Raw genomic sequence first — 16,046 nt, 5'->3', positions numbered from 1 at the left:
CTTTCCCTGTAGTGCTGGGTGAGTGGCCGGTTCTTTCCCTGTAGAGCCGGGTGAGTGGCTGGTTCTTTCCCTGTAGTGCTGGGTGAGTGGCCGGTTCTTTCCCTGTAGTGCCGGGTGAGTGGCCGGTTCTTTCCCTGTAGAGCCGGGTGAGTGGCCGGTTCTTTCCCTGTAGTGCTGGGTGAGTGGCCGGTTCTTTCCCTGTAGTGCCGGGTGAGTGGCCGGTTCTTTCCCTGTAGAGCCGGGTGAGTGGCTGGTTCTTTCCCTGTAGTGCTGGGTGAGTGGCCGGTTCTTTCCCTGTAGTGCCGGGTGAGTGGCTGGTTCTTTCCCTGTAGTGCCGGGTGAGTGGCCGGTTCTTTCCCTGTAGAGCCGGGTGAGTGGCTGGTTCTTTCCCTGTAGTGCTGGGTGAGTGGCCGGTTCTTTCCCTGTAGTGCCGGGTGAGTGGCCGGTTCTTTCCCTGTAGAGCCGGGTGAGTGGCTGGTTCTTTCCCTGTAGTGCTGGGTGAGTGGCCGGTTCTTTCCCTGTAGTGCCGGGTGAGTGGCCGGTTCTTTCCCTGTAGAGCCGGGTGAGTGGCCGGTTCTTTCCCTGTAGTGCTGGGTGAGTGGCCGGTTCTTTCCCTGTAGTGCCGGGTGAGTGGCCGGTTCTTTCCCTGTAGAGCCGGGTGAGTGGCTGGTTCTTTCCCTGTAGAGCCGGGTGAGTGGCTGGTTCTTTCCCTGTAGTGCCGGGTGAGTGGCCGGTTCTTTCCCTGTAGTGCTGGGTGAGTGGCCGGTTCTTTCTCTGTAGTGCCGGGTGAGTGGCCGGTTCTTTCCCTGTAGTGCCGGGTGAGTGGCCGGTTCTTTCCCTGTAGTGCCGGGTGAGTGGCCGGTTCTTTCCCTGTAGTGCCGGGTGAGTGGCCGGTTCTTTCCCTGTAGTGCCGGGTGAGTGGCCGGTTCTTTCCCTGTAGTGCCGGGTGAGTGGCCGGTTCTTTCCCTGCAGAGCCGGGTGAGAGGCCGGGCGGTGACCTGTAGAGCCACTACTGTACAATAATACAATACAGTTACACCCCGTCGTATCTCAGAGCAACAAAGTAACAGCAAAGGATATATTCTCGCGATAGTTGAGAAGTTTTGGCCCTACGCGGCCTCCGTACTGAGCGAGGTGTGTCTGTCACTCAGTTGGTTTCGGATTGTTTTCCCGGGAACTGAGGCAGCAGATGACGGCAGGCTCCGTCCTCACCATGGCGGCAGATCCCGGGCTGGAGATGGCCTCTATGATTCCGGCCCTGAGGGAGTTGGCCAGGTAACAGGGCAGATAGAGTGCAGCACATGTGCAGTACGAGCTCGGGGTGTGCGGACTATATCCGCCGGGAGCTGACGGTGTGTGCAGAAGCACATATTATGTGCGGGTCACTGAGGTGATGCAGCAGCGGTTACCTCAGGCACGGGGATTATCTCCCACCAATCAGGCTTCAGCTCTTATTTTCCAACGCTTCTCTGAAGACTGAGAGGTGGAATCGGATTGGTTGCCACCGGTAACTCCACTCCTGACACGTCGGTATTTGGGGTTTTCCAAACTTTTTAGCATTAGAAAACCCTAAAATCCAGATCTTGTCTGTGAGGACCCCAGACAGCATTCAGAGCGGAGACCAGCGACCCCAGACAGTACACAGAGCGGAGACCACTGACCCCAGACAGTGTACAGAGCGGAGACCACCGACCCCAGACAGTGTACAGAGCGGAGACCACCGACCCCAGACAGTGTACAGAGCGGAGACCACCGACCCCAGACAGTGTACAGAGCGGAGACCACCGACCCCAGACAGTGTACAGAGCGGAGACCACCGACCCCAGACAGTACACAGAGCGGAGACCACTGACCCCAGACAGTATACAGAGCGGAGACCGCCGACCCCAGACAGTATACAGAGCGGAGACCGCCGACCCCAGACAGTGTACAGAGCGGAGACCACCGACCCCAGACAGTGTACAGAGCGGAGACCACCGACCCCAGACAGTGTACAGAGCGGAGACCACCGATCCCAGACAGTGTACAGAGCGGAGACCACCGATCCCAGACAGTGTACAGAGCGGAGACCACCGATCCCAGACAGTGTACAGAGCGGAGACCACCGACCCCAGACAGTGTACAGAGCGGAGACCACCGACCCCAGACAGTGTACAGAGCGGAGACCACCGATCCCAGACAGTATACAGAGCGGAGACCACCGATCCCAGACAGTGTACAGAGCGGAGACCACCGACCCCAGACAGTATACAGAGCGGAGACCGCCGACCCCAGACAGTATACAGAGCGGAGACCGCCGACCCCAGACAGTATACAGAGCGGAGACCGCCGACCCCAGACAGTATACAGAGCGGAGACCGCCGACCCCAGACAGTATACAGAGCGGAGACCGCCGACCCCAGACAGTGTACAGAGCGGAGACCGCCGACCCCAGACAGTGTACAGAGCGGAGACCGCCGACCCCAGACAGTGTACAGAGCGGAGACCGCCGACCCCAGACAGTGTACAGAGCGGAGACCGCCGACCCCAGACAGTGTACAGAGCGGAGACCGCCGACCCCAGACAGTGTACAGAGCGGAGACCGCCGACCCCAGACAGTGTACAGAGCGGAGACCGCCGACCCCAGACAGTGTACAGAGCGGAGACCGCCGACCCCAGACAGTGTACAGAGCGGAGACCGCCGACCCCAGACAGTATACAGAGCGGAGACCGCCGACCCCAGACAGTATACAGAGCGGAGACCACCGACCCCAGACAGTGTACAGAGCGGAGACCGCCGACCCCAGACAGTGTACAGAGCGGAGACCGCCGACCCCAGACAGTGTACAGAGCGGAGACCGCCGACCCCAGACAGTGTACACAGCGGAGACCGCCGACCCCAGACAGTGTACAGAGCGGAGACCGCCGACCCCAGACAGTGTACAGAGCGGAGACCGCCGACCCCAGACAGTGTACAGAGCGGAGACCGCCGACCCCAGACAGTATACAGAGCGGAGACCACCGACCCCAGACAGTGTACAGAGCGGAGACCGCCGACCCCAGACAGTGTACAGAGCGGAGACCGCCGACCCCAGACAGTGTACAGAGCGGAGACCGCCGACCCCAGACAGTGTACAGAGCGGAGACCGCCGACCCCAGACAGTGTACAGAGCGGAGACCGCCGACCCCAGACAGTGTACAGAGCGGAGACCACCGACCCCAGACAGTATACAGAGCGGAGACCACCGACCCCAGACAGTGTACAGAGCGGAGACCGCCGACCCCAGACAGTATACAGAGCGGAGACCGCCGACCCCAGACAGTATACAGAGCGGAGACCGCCGACCCCAGAATCACATCCCCGACAAGACTTCCTCCCCCAGAGCAGCTTTCTGTGCAGAAGGTCCAGTGTGGCTCCTGGTATTTGTTTACAAGCAGAAATCATGTGACCCACTGTGGCCAATCAGTAACCTCAGCTGTTATGTGCCGTCCAGTGATGGCCCCCACTGCTGATGGTGATGCCATGGTTGCCGCAGTGTCTGTGTGGGATTTCCGGGGAGGACGGGTTATTTGGTCAGATGAGCCGCAGTTTTATTTTTTGGGGAATATTTTAATGTCTATTGCTGACCGTAAATACTAACCCCACGGCCCCCAATGATCGGACCCCGGGTTTCTGTGTCAGGACCCTGTGTACAGGCCGTGTATGGAGCCCCACATGGGAACCACCACTCTGGACATAAAGGGGATTTACACTTTTAAAAATGTTGTCTCTACATGACAGCCTACCACTGCTCCCACTGCAAATGGCACGAGCCAGGAGCTGCGGTGTGGAGCTGTGAGGGCGAGGACTGGCTGCTGCTTTACTGCCAAGAGAGCAGGTTTTGCCTGCAGAAAAAACGCAACATGTGAACGTAGCCCTACAGAAATGTCTTTAATAGCTCAGCAGTGAACACAGCAGAGCCAGATCAGGGTTATCGTTTCCACTAACATTTACGTTGTGACGCAGTGAAGGATTTGCCGTATGCTGTGTAGTATGGTAATATAAGCTGCCAGCCTGGATATTCGTGTGGGATCGGTTCCGTCACCGAGGATTTCCTGATGTTGTCATCTCCTTAGAGAGGTTGTCCCCTTTCAGAAAAGTTTTTCTCATAAGCTCCATTTATAGAAAACTAAACTCTACTGTACCCATGGGCAGAAGTGCTGAACTCCTTTATTATCTGCAACGCTGTCATCACACACTAGGAACAGCATCAGACGTTCAACACTGATCCCAGGGTGGGTGAGTAAAGTGCAGATTTTTACTACTAACGGAGCTTATAGGAAAAAACTTATCAGTGTTTACCATCCGTGAAAACATAAATAAATATGGAACAGCTTCTGCTATTTATTGCACTGTTAATCAGGGACTGCACACAGACTCTGATGCCATCTGTGGTCTCTGATTTTCATGGACCCATAGACTTGTTTGGGTACTATTCATCCACGATGCCAATTCTATACGGTCATATCGCTGTAACTTTATGAGCACACAATTTGCCTAAAACACAGACAAGTTAACTGCCGTATCTATATACATAATTGTCTAAGGGGTACTTCCGTCTGTCTGTCTGTCCTTCTGTAACGGTTATTCATTCGCTGATTGGTCTCGGCAGCTGCCTGTCATGGCTGCCGGCGACCAATCAGCGACGGCCACAGTCCGATTAGTCCCTCTCTACTCCAGTCCCCTGCACTCACTGCCCGGAGCCCGCTCCGTAATCCCCTCCACTCACCGCTCACACAGGGTTAATGGCAGCGGTAACGGCCCGCGGTGTAACGCACTCCGTTACCGCTGCTATTAACCCTGTGTGACCAAGTTTTTTACTATTGACGCGGCCTATGCAGGGCCAATAGTAAAAACATCTAATGTTAAAAATAATTAAAAAAATAAAAAACGATTATATACTCACCTACGCCGCCTTTCCCGCTCCTCGAGATGCAACCGCCACGTTCCGTTGGCATAGATGGTCTGGCAGAAGCACCTGCCGTGACGTCACAGTCATGTGACCGCGACGTCATCACAGGCCCTGCGCGACCAGGACCTGCCGTGAAGTCACGGTCATGTGACCGCGACGTCATCACAAGCCCTGCGCGCCTGCGCGAGCAGGCTGGGACCGGAAGCTGCCGCCTGTACCTCGCACAGCCGACAGAACTACAACTATGGTGAGTATGTTAGAACTACAAGGGGCCCTCGGATCGGAAGGTGAGTATGTTTATTTTTAACCGATGACATACGTGGCTGGGCAATATACTATGTGGCTGGGCAAAATATACTACATGGCTCTGTGCTGTAGACTACATCGCTGTGCAATATACTGCGTGGCTCTGTGCTGTATGCTACGTCACTGGGCAATATACTACGTGGCTGGGCAATATACTACATGACTGGGCAATATATTACGTCGCTGGGCAATATACTACGTGACTGGGCAATATACTACGTCACTGGGCAATATACTACGTGGCTGTGCTGTATACTATGTGGCTGGGCAATATACTACATGACTGGGCAATATACTACGTCGCTGGGCAATATACTACGTGACTGGGCAATATACTACGTGGCTGGGCAATATACTACATCACTGGGCAATATACTACGTGACTGGGTAATATATTACGTGACTGGGCAATATACTACGTCGCTGGGCAATATACTACGTGGACATGCACATGCTTTAGAATCGGGCAACCATCTGGACTACTATATAATTGTCTAAGGGGTACTTCCGTCTGTCTGTCTTTCTGTCTGTCTGTCCCAGAAATCCCGCATCGCTGATTGGTCGCGGCCGAGAATTAGTCCCTCCCTACTCCCCAGCCATCAGTGCCCGCTCCATACTCCCCTCCAGTCAGCGCTCACACAGGGTTAATGGCCGCAGTGTAACGCACTCTGTTAACGCTGCTATAAACCCTGTGTGACCAACGTTTTACTATTGATGCTGCATCAATAGTAAAAAGATCTAATGTTAAAAATAATTTAAAAAAAATAAAAAATCATTATATACTCACCTTCTGTCGGCCCCCCGGATACAGCCCAGGCCTTTCTCGCTCCTTCCGACGGTTCCGGTCCATGCATTGCGGTCTCGCGAGATGACCGCTACGTCATCATCTCGCGAGACCGCAATGCACTCTTGGGAGCGACGGGCACAATCCGGCCACGAAATGGCCGCTCCCTACTCCCCTGCAGTCAGTGCCTCCTCCATACTCCCCCCCGCTCAGCGCCCGCCACCCACATAGCGTTGTAGCAGTCCGTTAAACCGACTGCGTTACACCGTGGCATAACGCGGTGTAACGCAGTGTGTTAACGCTGCTATTAACCCTATGTGATGAACTTTTTAGTATTGATGCTGCCTATGCAGCATCAATAGTAAAAAGATATAATGTTAAAAATAATAAGAAAAATAAAAAATTGTGATATTCTCACCTTCCGTCGCCTCTGCAGCAGCTTTTCCTGCAGCTCACGATGCTTCGGTCCCACCGCTTCGCTGATTGGTCGCGGCCAGCCGGCGCAACCAGTCAGCGACATTGGTTCGGGTTTTAAATCGCCCTTCGTTGATTGGTCGTGGCGAGCCGGTGTGACCATTCAGCGATATTGGGGCGGGATTATATACTTAACAAAAAAGTGTAAAAGAACTGAAATTATGTCTTATATTCTAGGTTCTTCAAAGTAGCCACCTTTTGCTTTGATGACTGCTTTGCACACTCTTGGCATTCTCTTGATGAGCTTCAAGAGGTAGTCACCGGGAATGGTCTTCCAACAATCTTGAAGGAGGTCCCAGAGATGCTTAGCACTTGTTGGCCCTTTTGCCTTCACTGTGCGGTCCAGCTCACCCCAAACCATCTCGATTGGGTTCAGGTCTGGTGACTGTGGAGGCCAGGTCATCTGGCGTAGCACCCCATCACTCTCCTTATTGGTCAAATAGCCCTTACACAACATTGTCCTGTTGAAAAATAAATGAGGGTCCAACTAAACGCAAACCGGATGGAATAGCATGCTGCTGCAAGATGCTGTGGTAGCCATGCTGGTTCAGTATGCCTTCAATTTTGAATAAATCCCCAACAGTGTCACCAGCAAAGCACCCCCACACCATCACACCTCCTCCTCCATGCTTCACGGTAGGAACCAGGCATGTAGAGTCCATCCGTTCACCTTTTCTGCGTCGCACAAAGACACGGTGTTTGGAACCAAAGATCTCAAATTTGGACTCATCAGACCAAAGCACAGATTTCCACTGGTCTAATGTCCATTCCTTGTGTTCTTTAGCCCAAACTAGTCTCTTCTGCTTGTTGCCTGTCCTTAGCAGTGGTTTCCTAGCAGCTCTTTTACCATGAAGGCCTGCTGCACAAAGTCTCCTCTTAACAGTTGTTGTAGAGATGTGTGCTGCTAGAACTCTCTGTGGCATTGACCTGGTCTCTAATCTGAGCTGCTGTTAACCTGCGATTTCTGAGGCTGGTGACTCGGATAAACTTATCCTCAGAAGCAGAGGTGACTTTTGGTCTTCCTTTCCTGGGGTGGTCCTCATGTGAGCCAGTTTCGTTGTAGCGCTTGATGGTTTTTGCCAATGTACTTGGGGATACTTTCAAAGTTTTCCCAATTTTTCAGACTGACTGACCTTCATTTCTTAAAGTAATGATGGCCACTCGTTTTTCTTTACTTGGCTGTTTTTTTCTTGCCATAATACAAATTCTAACAGTCTATTCAGTAGGACTATCAGCTGTGTATCCACCAGACGTCTGCACAACAAAATTGAGTTGATGGTCCCAACCCTATTTATAAGGCAAGAAATCCCACTTATTAAACCTGACAGGGCACACCTGTGGAGTGAAAACCATTTCCGGTGACTACCTTTTGAAGCTCATCAAGAGAATGCCAAGAGTGTGCAAAGCAGTCATTAAAGCAAAAGGAGGCTACATTGAAGAACCTAAAATATAAGACATTTTCAGTTGTTTCACACTTTTTCCTAAGTATATAATTCCACATGTGTTAATTTATAGTTTTGATGCCTTCAGTGTGAATGTACAATTTTCATAGTCATGAAAATACAGAAAAATCTTTAAATAAGAAGGTGTGTCCAAACTTTTGGTCTGTACTGTGTGTGTGTGTGTATCTATAATATAACGCTGGGAGCGTCACTCTGTCCAAAGCCTTTATAGACTGCGCCGGCGCAAGCGCCGGCGCAGTCTGGGCTTCACAGAGTGACGCTCCCGGGAGATCGCGGTATGCGTTCACACTGAACGCACCCCGGCGATCTCCAACAGAGAAGCAGGGACCGCCAGGAGGGTGAGTATCGGCCATATTCACCTGTCCTGCGTTCCACCGCTGAGCGCTGCCATCTTCCCGGTCTTCGGCCTGTGACCTTCAGTTCAGAGGGCGCGATGACGCGCTTTATGCGCGCCGGCGCCGCCCTCTGACTGAACAGTCACAGCCAGGAGACCGGGAAGATGGCAGCGCGCAGCGCTGGAACGGGACAGACAGGTGAGTATAGTAAGTGCTGGGGGGCCTGAGCTGGCGGCGATACCGGCACCTGACCCCCACAGCGCGCCGGTGTCCCCGCCTGCTCAGGCCCCCGGATGGGTGCAGCACATGGCAGGATGGGGACGCAGGATGGTTGCAGCACATACCAGGATGGGGACGCAGGATGGGGACGCAGGATGGGTGCAGCACATACCAGGATGGGGACGCAGGATGGGGACGCAAGATGGGTGCAGCACATACCAGGATGGGGACGCAGGATGGGTGCAGCACATGACAGGATGGGGACGCAGGATGGGTGCAGCACATACCAGGATGGGGACGCAGGATGGGGACGCAGGATGTGGACGCAGGATGGGTGCAGCACATACCAGGATGGGGACGCAGGATGGGTGCAGCACATGACAGGATGGGGACGCAGGATGGGTGCAGCATATGACAGGATGGGGACGCAGGATGGGTGCAGCATATGACAGGATGGGGACGCAGGATGGGTGCAGCACATACCAGGATGGGGACGCAGGATGGGTGCAGCACATGACAGGATGGGGACGCAGGATGGGTGCAGCACATACCAGGATGGGGACGCAGAATGGGTGCAGCACATGACAGGATGGGGACACAGGATGGGTGCAACACATGACAGGATGGGGACGCAGGATGGGTGCAGCACATGACAGGATGGGGGCGCAGGATGGGTGCAGCACATGACAGGATGGGGACGCAGGATGGGTGCAGCACATGACAGGATGGGTGCAGCACATACCAGGATGGGGACGCAGGATGGGTGCAGCACATGACAGGATGGGGATGCAGGATGGGTGCAGCACATGACAGGATAGGGGCGCAGGATGGGTGCAGCACATGACAGGATGGGGGCGCAGGATGGGTGCAGCACATGACAGGATGGGGAAGCAGGATGGGTGCAGCACATGACAGGATGGGGACGCAGGATGGGTGCAGCACATGACAGGATGGGGACGCAGGATGGGTGCAGCACATGACAGGATGGGGACGCAGGATGGGTGCAGCACATGACAGGATGGGGACGCAGGATGGGTGCAGCACATGACAGGATGGAGACGCAGGATGGGTGCAGCACAAGACAGGATGGGGACGCAGGATGGGTGCAGCACATGACAGGATGGGGGCGCAGGATGGGTGCAGCACATGACAGGATGGGGACGCAGGATGGGTGCAGCACATGACAGGATGGGGGCGCAGGATGGGTGCAGCACATGACAGGATGGGGACACAGGATGGGGACGCAGGATGGGTGCAGCACATACCAGGATGGGGACGCAGGATGGGTGCAGCACATACCAGGATGGGGGTGCAGGATGGGTGCAGCACATGACAGGATGGGGACGCAGGATGGGTGCAGCACATGACAGGATGGGGATGCAGGATGGGTGCAGCACATGACAGGATGGGGGCACAGGATGGGTGCAGCACATGACATCCTGCGTCCCCATCCTGTCATGTGCTGCTCCCATCCTGCACCCCCATTCTGACATGTGCTGCTCCCATCCTGCACCCCCATTCTGACATGTGCTGCTCCATCCTGCATCCCCATCCTGACATGTGCTGCTCCATCCTGCGTCCCCATCCTGTCATGTGCTGCTCCATCCTGCGCCCCCATTCTGTCATGTGCTGCTCCATCCTGCGCCCCCATTCTGTCATGTGCTGCTCCATCCTGCATCCCCATCCTGTCATGTGCTGCTCCCATCCTGCGCGCCCGTTCTGTCATGTGCTGCTCCCATCCTGCGCCCCCGTTCTGTCATGTGCTGCTCCCATCCTGCGCCCCCGTTCTGTCATGTGCTGCTCCCATCCTGTGCCTCCATTCTGTCATTTGCTGCTCCCATCCTGTCATGTGCTGCTCCCATCCTGCGCCCCCGTTCTGTCATGTGCTGCTCCCATCCTGCGCCCCCTTTGTCATGTGCTGCTCCCATCCTGCGCCCTCGTTCTGTCATGTGCTGCTCCCATCCTGCTCCCATTCTGTCATGTGCTGCTGCCATCCTGCGCCCGTTCTGTCATATGCTGCTCCCATCCTGCGCCCGTTCTGTCATGTGCTGCTGCCATCCTGCGCCCGTTCTGTCATGTGCTGCTCCCATCCTGCGCCCGTTCTGTCATGTGCTGCTGCCATCCTGCTCCCATTCTGTCATGCTGCTCCCATCCTGCTCCCCTGTTCTGTCATGTGCTGCTCCCATCCTGCGCCCGTTCTGTCATGTGCTGTTGCCATCCTGCGCCCGTTCTGTCATGTGCTGCTGCCATCCTGCGCCCGTTCTGTCATGTGCTGCTGCGATCCTGCCCCCGTTCTGTCATGTGCTGCTCCCATCCTGCGCCACCATTGTATGATATGCCCCCCATAAGACGCTCCAGTGTGTATGCCCCCGTATGCTGCTGCCATATAAAAAAAAAAAAAATACCATACTCACCTATCGTCCGGCTCCACTGCAGGTGTGTCTTCAAGAAAATGGCGCCGGAAAGCGCGGACTGCGCATGCGCCGATTCCGGCAGCAGGAATCGGCGCCTGTGCAGTCCGCGCTTTCCGGCGCCATTTTCTTGAAGACACACTCCGGCTCCTCTGCCTGTGACTGGTAAGTCAGAGGGCGGCGCCGGCGCGCATTAAGTGCGTCATCGAGCCCTCTGAACTGTCACAGCAGAGGAGCCGGGAGACGGAGCCGCACGCAGCGCTGGAACGGGGAAAGGTGAATATACTTACCCTCCTGGCGGTCCCTGACTCTCCATTGGAGATCGCGGTGTGCGTTCAGTGTTTACGCATACCGCGATCTCCTGGGAGCGTCACTCTGTGGGGGCCAGACGGCGCCAGCGCTTGCGCCAGCGCAGTCTATAAAGGCTTCTGACAGTGACGCTCCCAGCGTTATATTATAGATATATATAAATTTTTATTTATTTTTTTTCTAAAATACCAAGGAATTGTGTCATCTTTAACTTTGGGCCTTTTAGATATCACTTCATCTTCAACTTGCTTAAATGTTACCAATAACAGTAATTTTGATCTGGGGTGCACATACCCTTACATGCCACCGTTGATAAAACACATCAAGATAGTATATATAGTCACTAGACAAATACAGAGGGATGGAAAATTCCTATATTTCTATAAATACTGCATTCCCCAGTTCACTTACACCGTCTTTCATAGCTCTAAAGGTACCGTCACACTAAGCGACGCTGCAGCGATACCGACAACGATCCGGATCGCAGCAGCGTCGCTGTTTGGTCGCTGGAGAGCTGTCACACAGACCGCTCTCCAGCGACCAACGATGCCGGTAACCAGGGTAAACATCGGGTTACTAAGCGCAGGGCCGCGCTTAGTAACCCGATGTTTACCCTGGTTACCATCGTTAAAGTAAAAAAAACAACCACTACATACTTACCTACCGCTGTCTGTCCCCGGCGCTCTGCTTCTCTGCTCTGGCAGTGAGCACAGCGGCCGGAAAGCAGAGCAGTGACGTCACCGCTGTGCTTTCCGGCTGCCCGGCGCTCACAGCCAGAGCAGAGAAGCAGAGCGCCGGGGACAGACAGCGGTAGGTAAGTATGTAGTGGTTGTTTTTTTTACTTTAACGATGGTAACCAGGGTAAACATCGGGTTACTAAGCGCGGCCCTGCGCTTAGTAACCCGATGTTTACCCTGGTTACCAGCGAAGACATCGCTGAATCGGCGTCACACACGCCGATTCAGCGATGTCACCGGGAGAGCCAGCGACGAAACAAAGTGCTGGACTTTCTGCCCCGACCAACGACATCACAGCAGGATCCTGATCGCTGCTGCCTGTCACACTGGACGATATCGCTAGCCAGGACGCTGCAACGTCACGGATCGCTAGCGATATCGTCCAGTGTGACGGTACCTTAATGCGTTCTGCTCCATTTGCAGATTGTGGCACATTATATTGTCTCTTGTATATGCCTAACCTGGCTATTGTATTACTATATACTTACTGCTTTCCAGACATCCAACATCACAATTCTTAAGTTAAGGTACCTTCACACATAACGATATCGTTAACGATATCGTTGCTTTTTGTGACGTAGCAACGATATCGTTAAGGAAATCGTTCTGTGTGACAGCGACCAACGATCAGGCCCCTGCTGGGAGATCGTTGGTCGCTGAGGAAAGTCCAGAACTTTATTTCGTCGCTGGACTTCCTGCTGACATCGCTGGATCGGCGTGTGTGACACCGATCCAGCGATGTCTTCACTGGTAACCAGGGTAAACATCGGGTTACTAAGCGCAGGGCCGCGCTTAGTAACCCGATGTTTACCCTGGTTACCATCGTAAAAGTAAAAAAAACAAACACTACATACTTGGGCAGCACGGTGGCGCAGTGGTTAGCACAGCAGCCTTGCAGCGCTGGAGTCCTGGGTTCAAGCCCCACTAAGGACAACATCTGCAAAGACTTTGTATGTTCTCTCCGTGTTTGCGTGGGTTTCCTCTGGGTACTCCGGTTTCCTCCCACATTTCAAAGACATACTGATAGGGAATTTAGACTGTGAGCCCCAATGGGGACAGCGATGAAAATGTGTGCAAAACTGTAAAGCGCTGCGTAATATGTTAGCGCTGTATAAAAATAAAGATTATTATTATTACTTCCCTTCAGCTGTCTGTCCTCGGCGCTCTGCTTCTCTGCACTCCTCCTTCACTGGCTGTGAGCGTCGGTCAGCCGGAAAGCAGAGCGGTGACGTCACCGCTCTGCTTTCCGGCCGCTGTGCTCACAGCCAGTGCAGGAGGAGTGCAGAGAAGCAGAGCGCCGGGGACAGACAGCGGTAGGTAAGTATGTAGTGTTTGTTTTTTTTAGTTTTACGCTGGTAACCAGGGTAAACATCGGGTTACTAAGCGCGGCCCTGCGCTTAGTAACCCGATGTTTACCCTGGTTACCTGGGGACCTCGGGATCGTTGGTCGCTGGAGAGCTGTCTGTGTGACAGCTCTCCAGCGACCAAACAGCGACGCTGCAGCGATCGACATCGTTGTCGGTATCGCTGCAGCGTCGCTGAGTGTGAAGGTACCTTTAGACAAATGTTCTTCCTTCATAGCAATTAGATTAGATCAAGACCAACCCTGGTGGATTACATTCTTGAAACTAAAGAAAAGCCTCCTTGTAGGCCAATATGGGGTCAATAAAGCTTTTAGCACTTTCCTACTTGGATGCTGTTAAACTTCTTTTTTTGCTTTGTAATTTTTCATGGAAAGCGTGTCTGGACGCTTTACTCATATATCCATGTACCAGTTTGTATTTTTCCTGTATTTGCAGTATAAATTGTACTGTACATGACATGCTATGTGCCTTGTTTTAGTGCCAGCTCAGACTCCTACGGGACGGTCGTTCAGAAACCAAGACAGATTCTGTGCCAGTTCATAGACCGGATCCTTACAGACGTCGATGTCGGTAAGTGATGTTAAGTTAAGATGTATTGTTATACTGGGGCTGTATTCCTGTGCAATACTGTAGTGAATGGAGGAATGGTCACACTAGAAATGTCAAGTAACAAGAAATAAGTCTGTTTTCCATTGACCTGAAATTTTTTTTTAACCTGTTTAAAAATGAGGGTTAGATCAGTTACTTAGGATGCTTTCTGTTTGCCATATGTTGTGCAAAAGCTTACATAACAAATAATAAATGTATCTATAATCCCCCATTCGCATATCCTGATGTATACCTCTGATACACACTATAGATTTTTTTTTTTGTCCTGTCTGGGTATTTACTTGATCTGTGTCTCCACTTGTTAGACAACAATTTCTTAAATACTATGTTCCCCAATGTAAAATAAAAATACTCGACTCTTCCCTCCTGTACTGCAGCAATATCAGTGCCCGGTCTCCTGAAGCTCGCTTGACGTTGTTATGCCGCGAAAGCCCTGCAGCCAAACAGCAGTCGCTAATGAGCTTCTCTGCTCTCACTTCCTTTGGATGTCTGAGGTTTGTCCAAAGGAATTGAGAGCACAACTACCCATTAGTGACCACTGATTGGCTGCATAACCATGTCATACGAGCCTCGGGAGACCCGGCTTTGACATCGCTGGATGTCTATGGAAGGACTATGGAGAGCTGACTTTTGTTAGAAATTCCAGAGACTCTGAGGCACTAGAGAATTTGTATTGGGATAAAACTTAGCTTTTCTTCCACCCATAAAATTACCATATATACTCGAGTATAAGCCGACTCGAGTATAAGCCAACCCCCTAATTTTGCCACAAAAAACTGGGAAAACGTAATGACTCGAGTATAAGCCTAGGGTGGAAAATGCAGCAGCTACCGGTAAATTTCAAAAGTAAAAATAGATACCAATAAAAGTAAAATTAATTGAGACATCAGTAGGTTAAGTGTTTTTGAATATCCATATTGAATCAGGAACCCCATATAATGCTCCATAAAGTTTGATGGGCCCCATTAGATGCTCCATATTAAAATATGCCACATATAATCCTCCATAAAAGGTAATAAGGGCCCCATAAGATGCTCCGTACAGCCACTTGCCCCATATAGTGCTGCACAAGTGTTATGGCCCCATAAGATGCTCCATACAGCCACTTGCCCCATATAATGCTGCACAAGGGTTATGGCCCCATAAGATGCTCCGTACAGTCACTTGCCCCTTATAGTGCTGCACAAGTGTCATGGCCCCATAAGATGCCCCATATAATGCTGCACAAGCGTTATGGCCCCATAAGATGCTCCGTACAGTCACTTGCCCCATATAGTGCTGCACAAGTGTTATGGCCCCATAAGATGCTCCGTACAGTCACTTGCCCCTTATAGTGCTGCACAAGTGTTATGGCCCCATATAGTGCTCCGTACAGCCACTTGCCCCATATAATGCTGCACAAGTGTTATGGCCCCATAAGATGCTCCGTACAGCCACTTGCCCCATATAGTGCTGCACAAGTGTTATGGCCCCATAAGATGCTCCGTACAGCCACTTGCCCCATATAGTGCTGCACAAGTGTTATGGCCCCATAAGATGCTCCGTATATAGTCACTTGCCCCATATAGTGCTGCACAAGTGTTATGGCCCCATAAGATGCTCCGTACAGCCACTTGCCCCATATAGTGCTGCACAAGTGTTATGGCCCCATAAGATGCTCCGTACAGCCACTTGCCCCATATAGTGCTGCACAAGTGTTATGGCCCCATAAGATGCTCCGTACAGCCACTTGCCCCATATAGTGCTGCACAAGTGTTATGGCCCCATAAGATGCTCCGTATATAGTCACTTGCCCCATATAGTGCTGCACAAGTGTTATGGCCCCATAAGATGCTCCGTACAGCCACTTGCCCCATATAGTGCTGCACAAGTGTTATGGCCCCATAAGATGCTCCGTATATAGTCACTTGCCCCATATAGTGCTGCACAAGTGTTATGGCCCCATAAGATGCTCCGTACAGTCACTTGCCCCTTATAATGCTGCACAAGTGTTATGGCCCCATAAGATGCTCCGTACAGCCACTTGCCCGTTATAGTGCTGCACAAGTGTTATGGCCCCATAAGATGCTCCGCACAGTCACTTGGCCCTTATAGTGCTGCACAA

The 16,046-nt window shown here is 52.6% G+C and overlaps 1 protein-coding gene across 2 annotated transcripts in view; it reads left to right on the top strand.

Annotated features, from left to right (window-relative positions):
* The first annotated feature begins 1,196 nt into the window (after positions 1-1,196).
* The window catches only part of ATR (ATR serine/threonine kinase), a 251,380-nt gene continuing 236,530 nt past the window's right edge, over positions 1,197-16,046 (top strand). For both annotated transcript variants that reach the window (XM_069727562.1, XM_069727561.1), the window contains exons 1-2: positions 1,197-1,275; positions 13,812-13,903. In XM_069727562.1, the coding sequence (XP_069583663.1) occupies positions 1,214-1,275; positions 13,812-13,903 (154 nt within the window). In that variant the 5' untranslated portion in view covers positions 1,197-1,213. The remainder of the gene's footprint in view (positions 1,276-13,811; positions 13,904-16,046) is intronic.

This window comes from Ranitomeya imitator, chromosome 5 (genome assembly GCF_032444005.1).
Source record: "Ranitomeya imitator isolate aRanImi1 chromosome 5, aRanImi1.pri, whole genome shotgun sequence".
Taxonomy (NCBI): Eukaryota; Metazoa; Chordata; class Amphibia; order Anura; family Dendrobatidae; genus Ranitomeya; species Ranitomeya imitator.
Note: the sequence above shows the minus strand (reverse complement) of the source record. Positions and strands in the feature narration are given on the sequence as shown.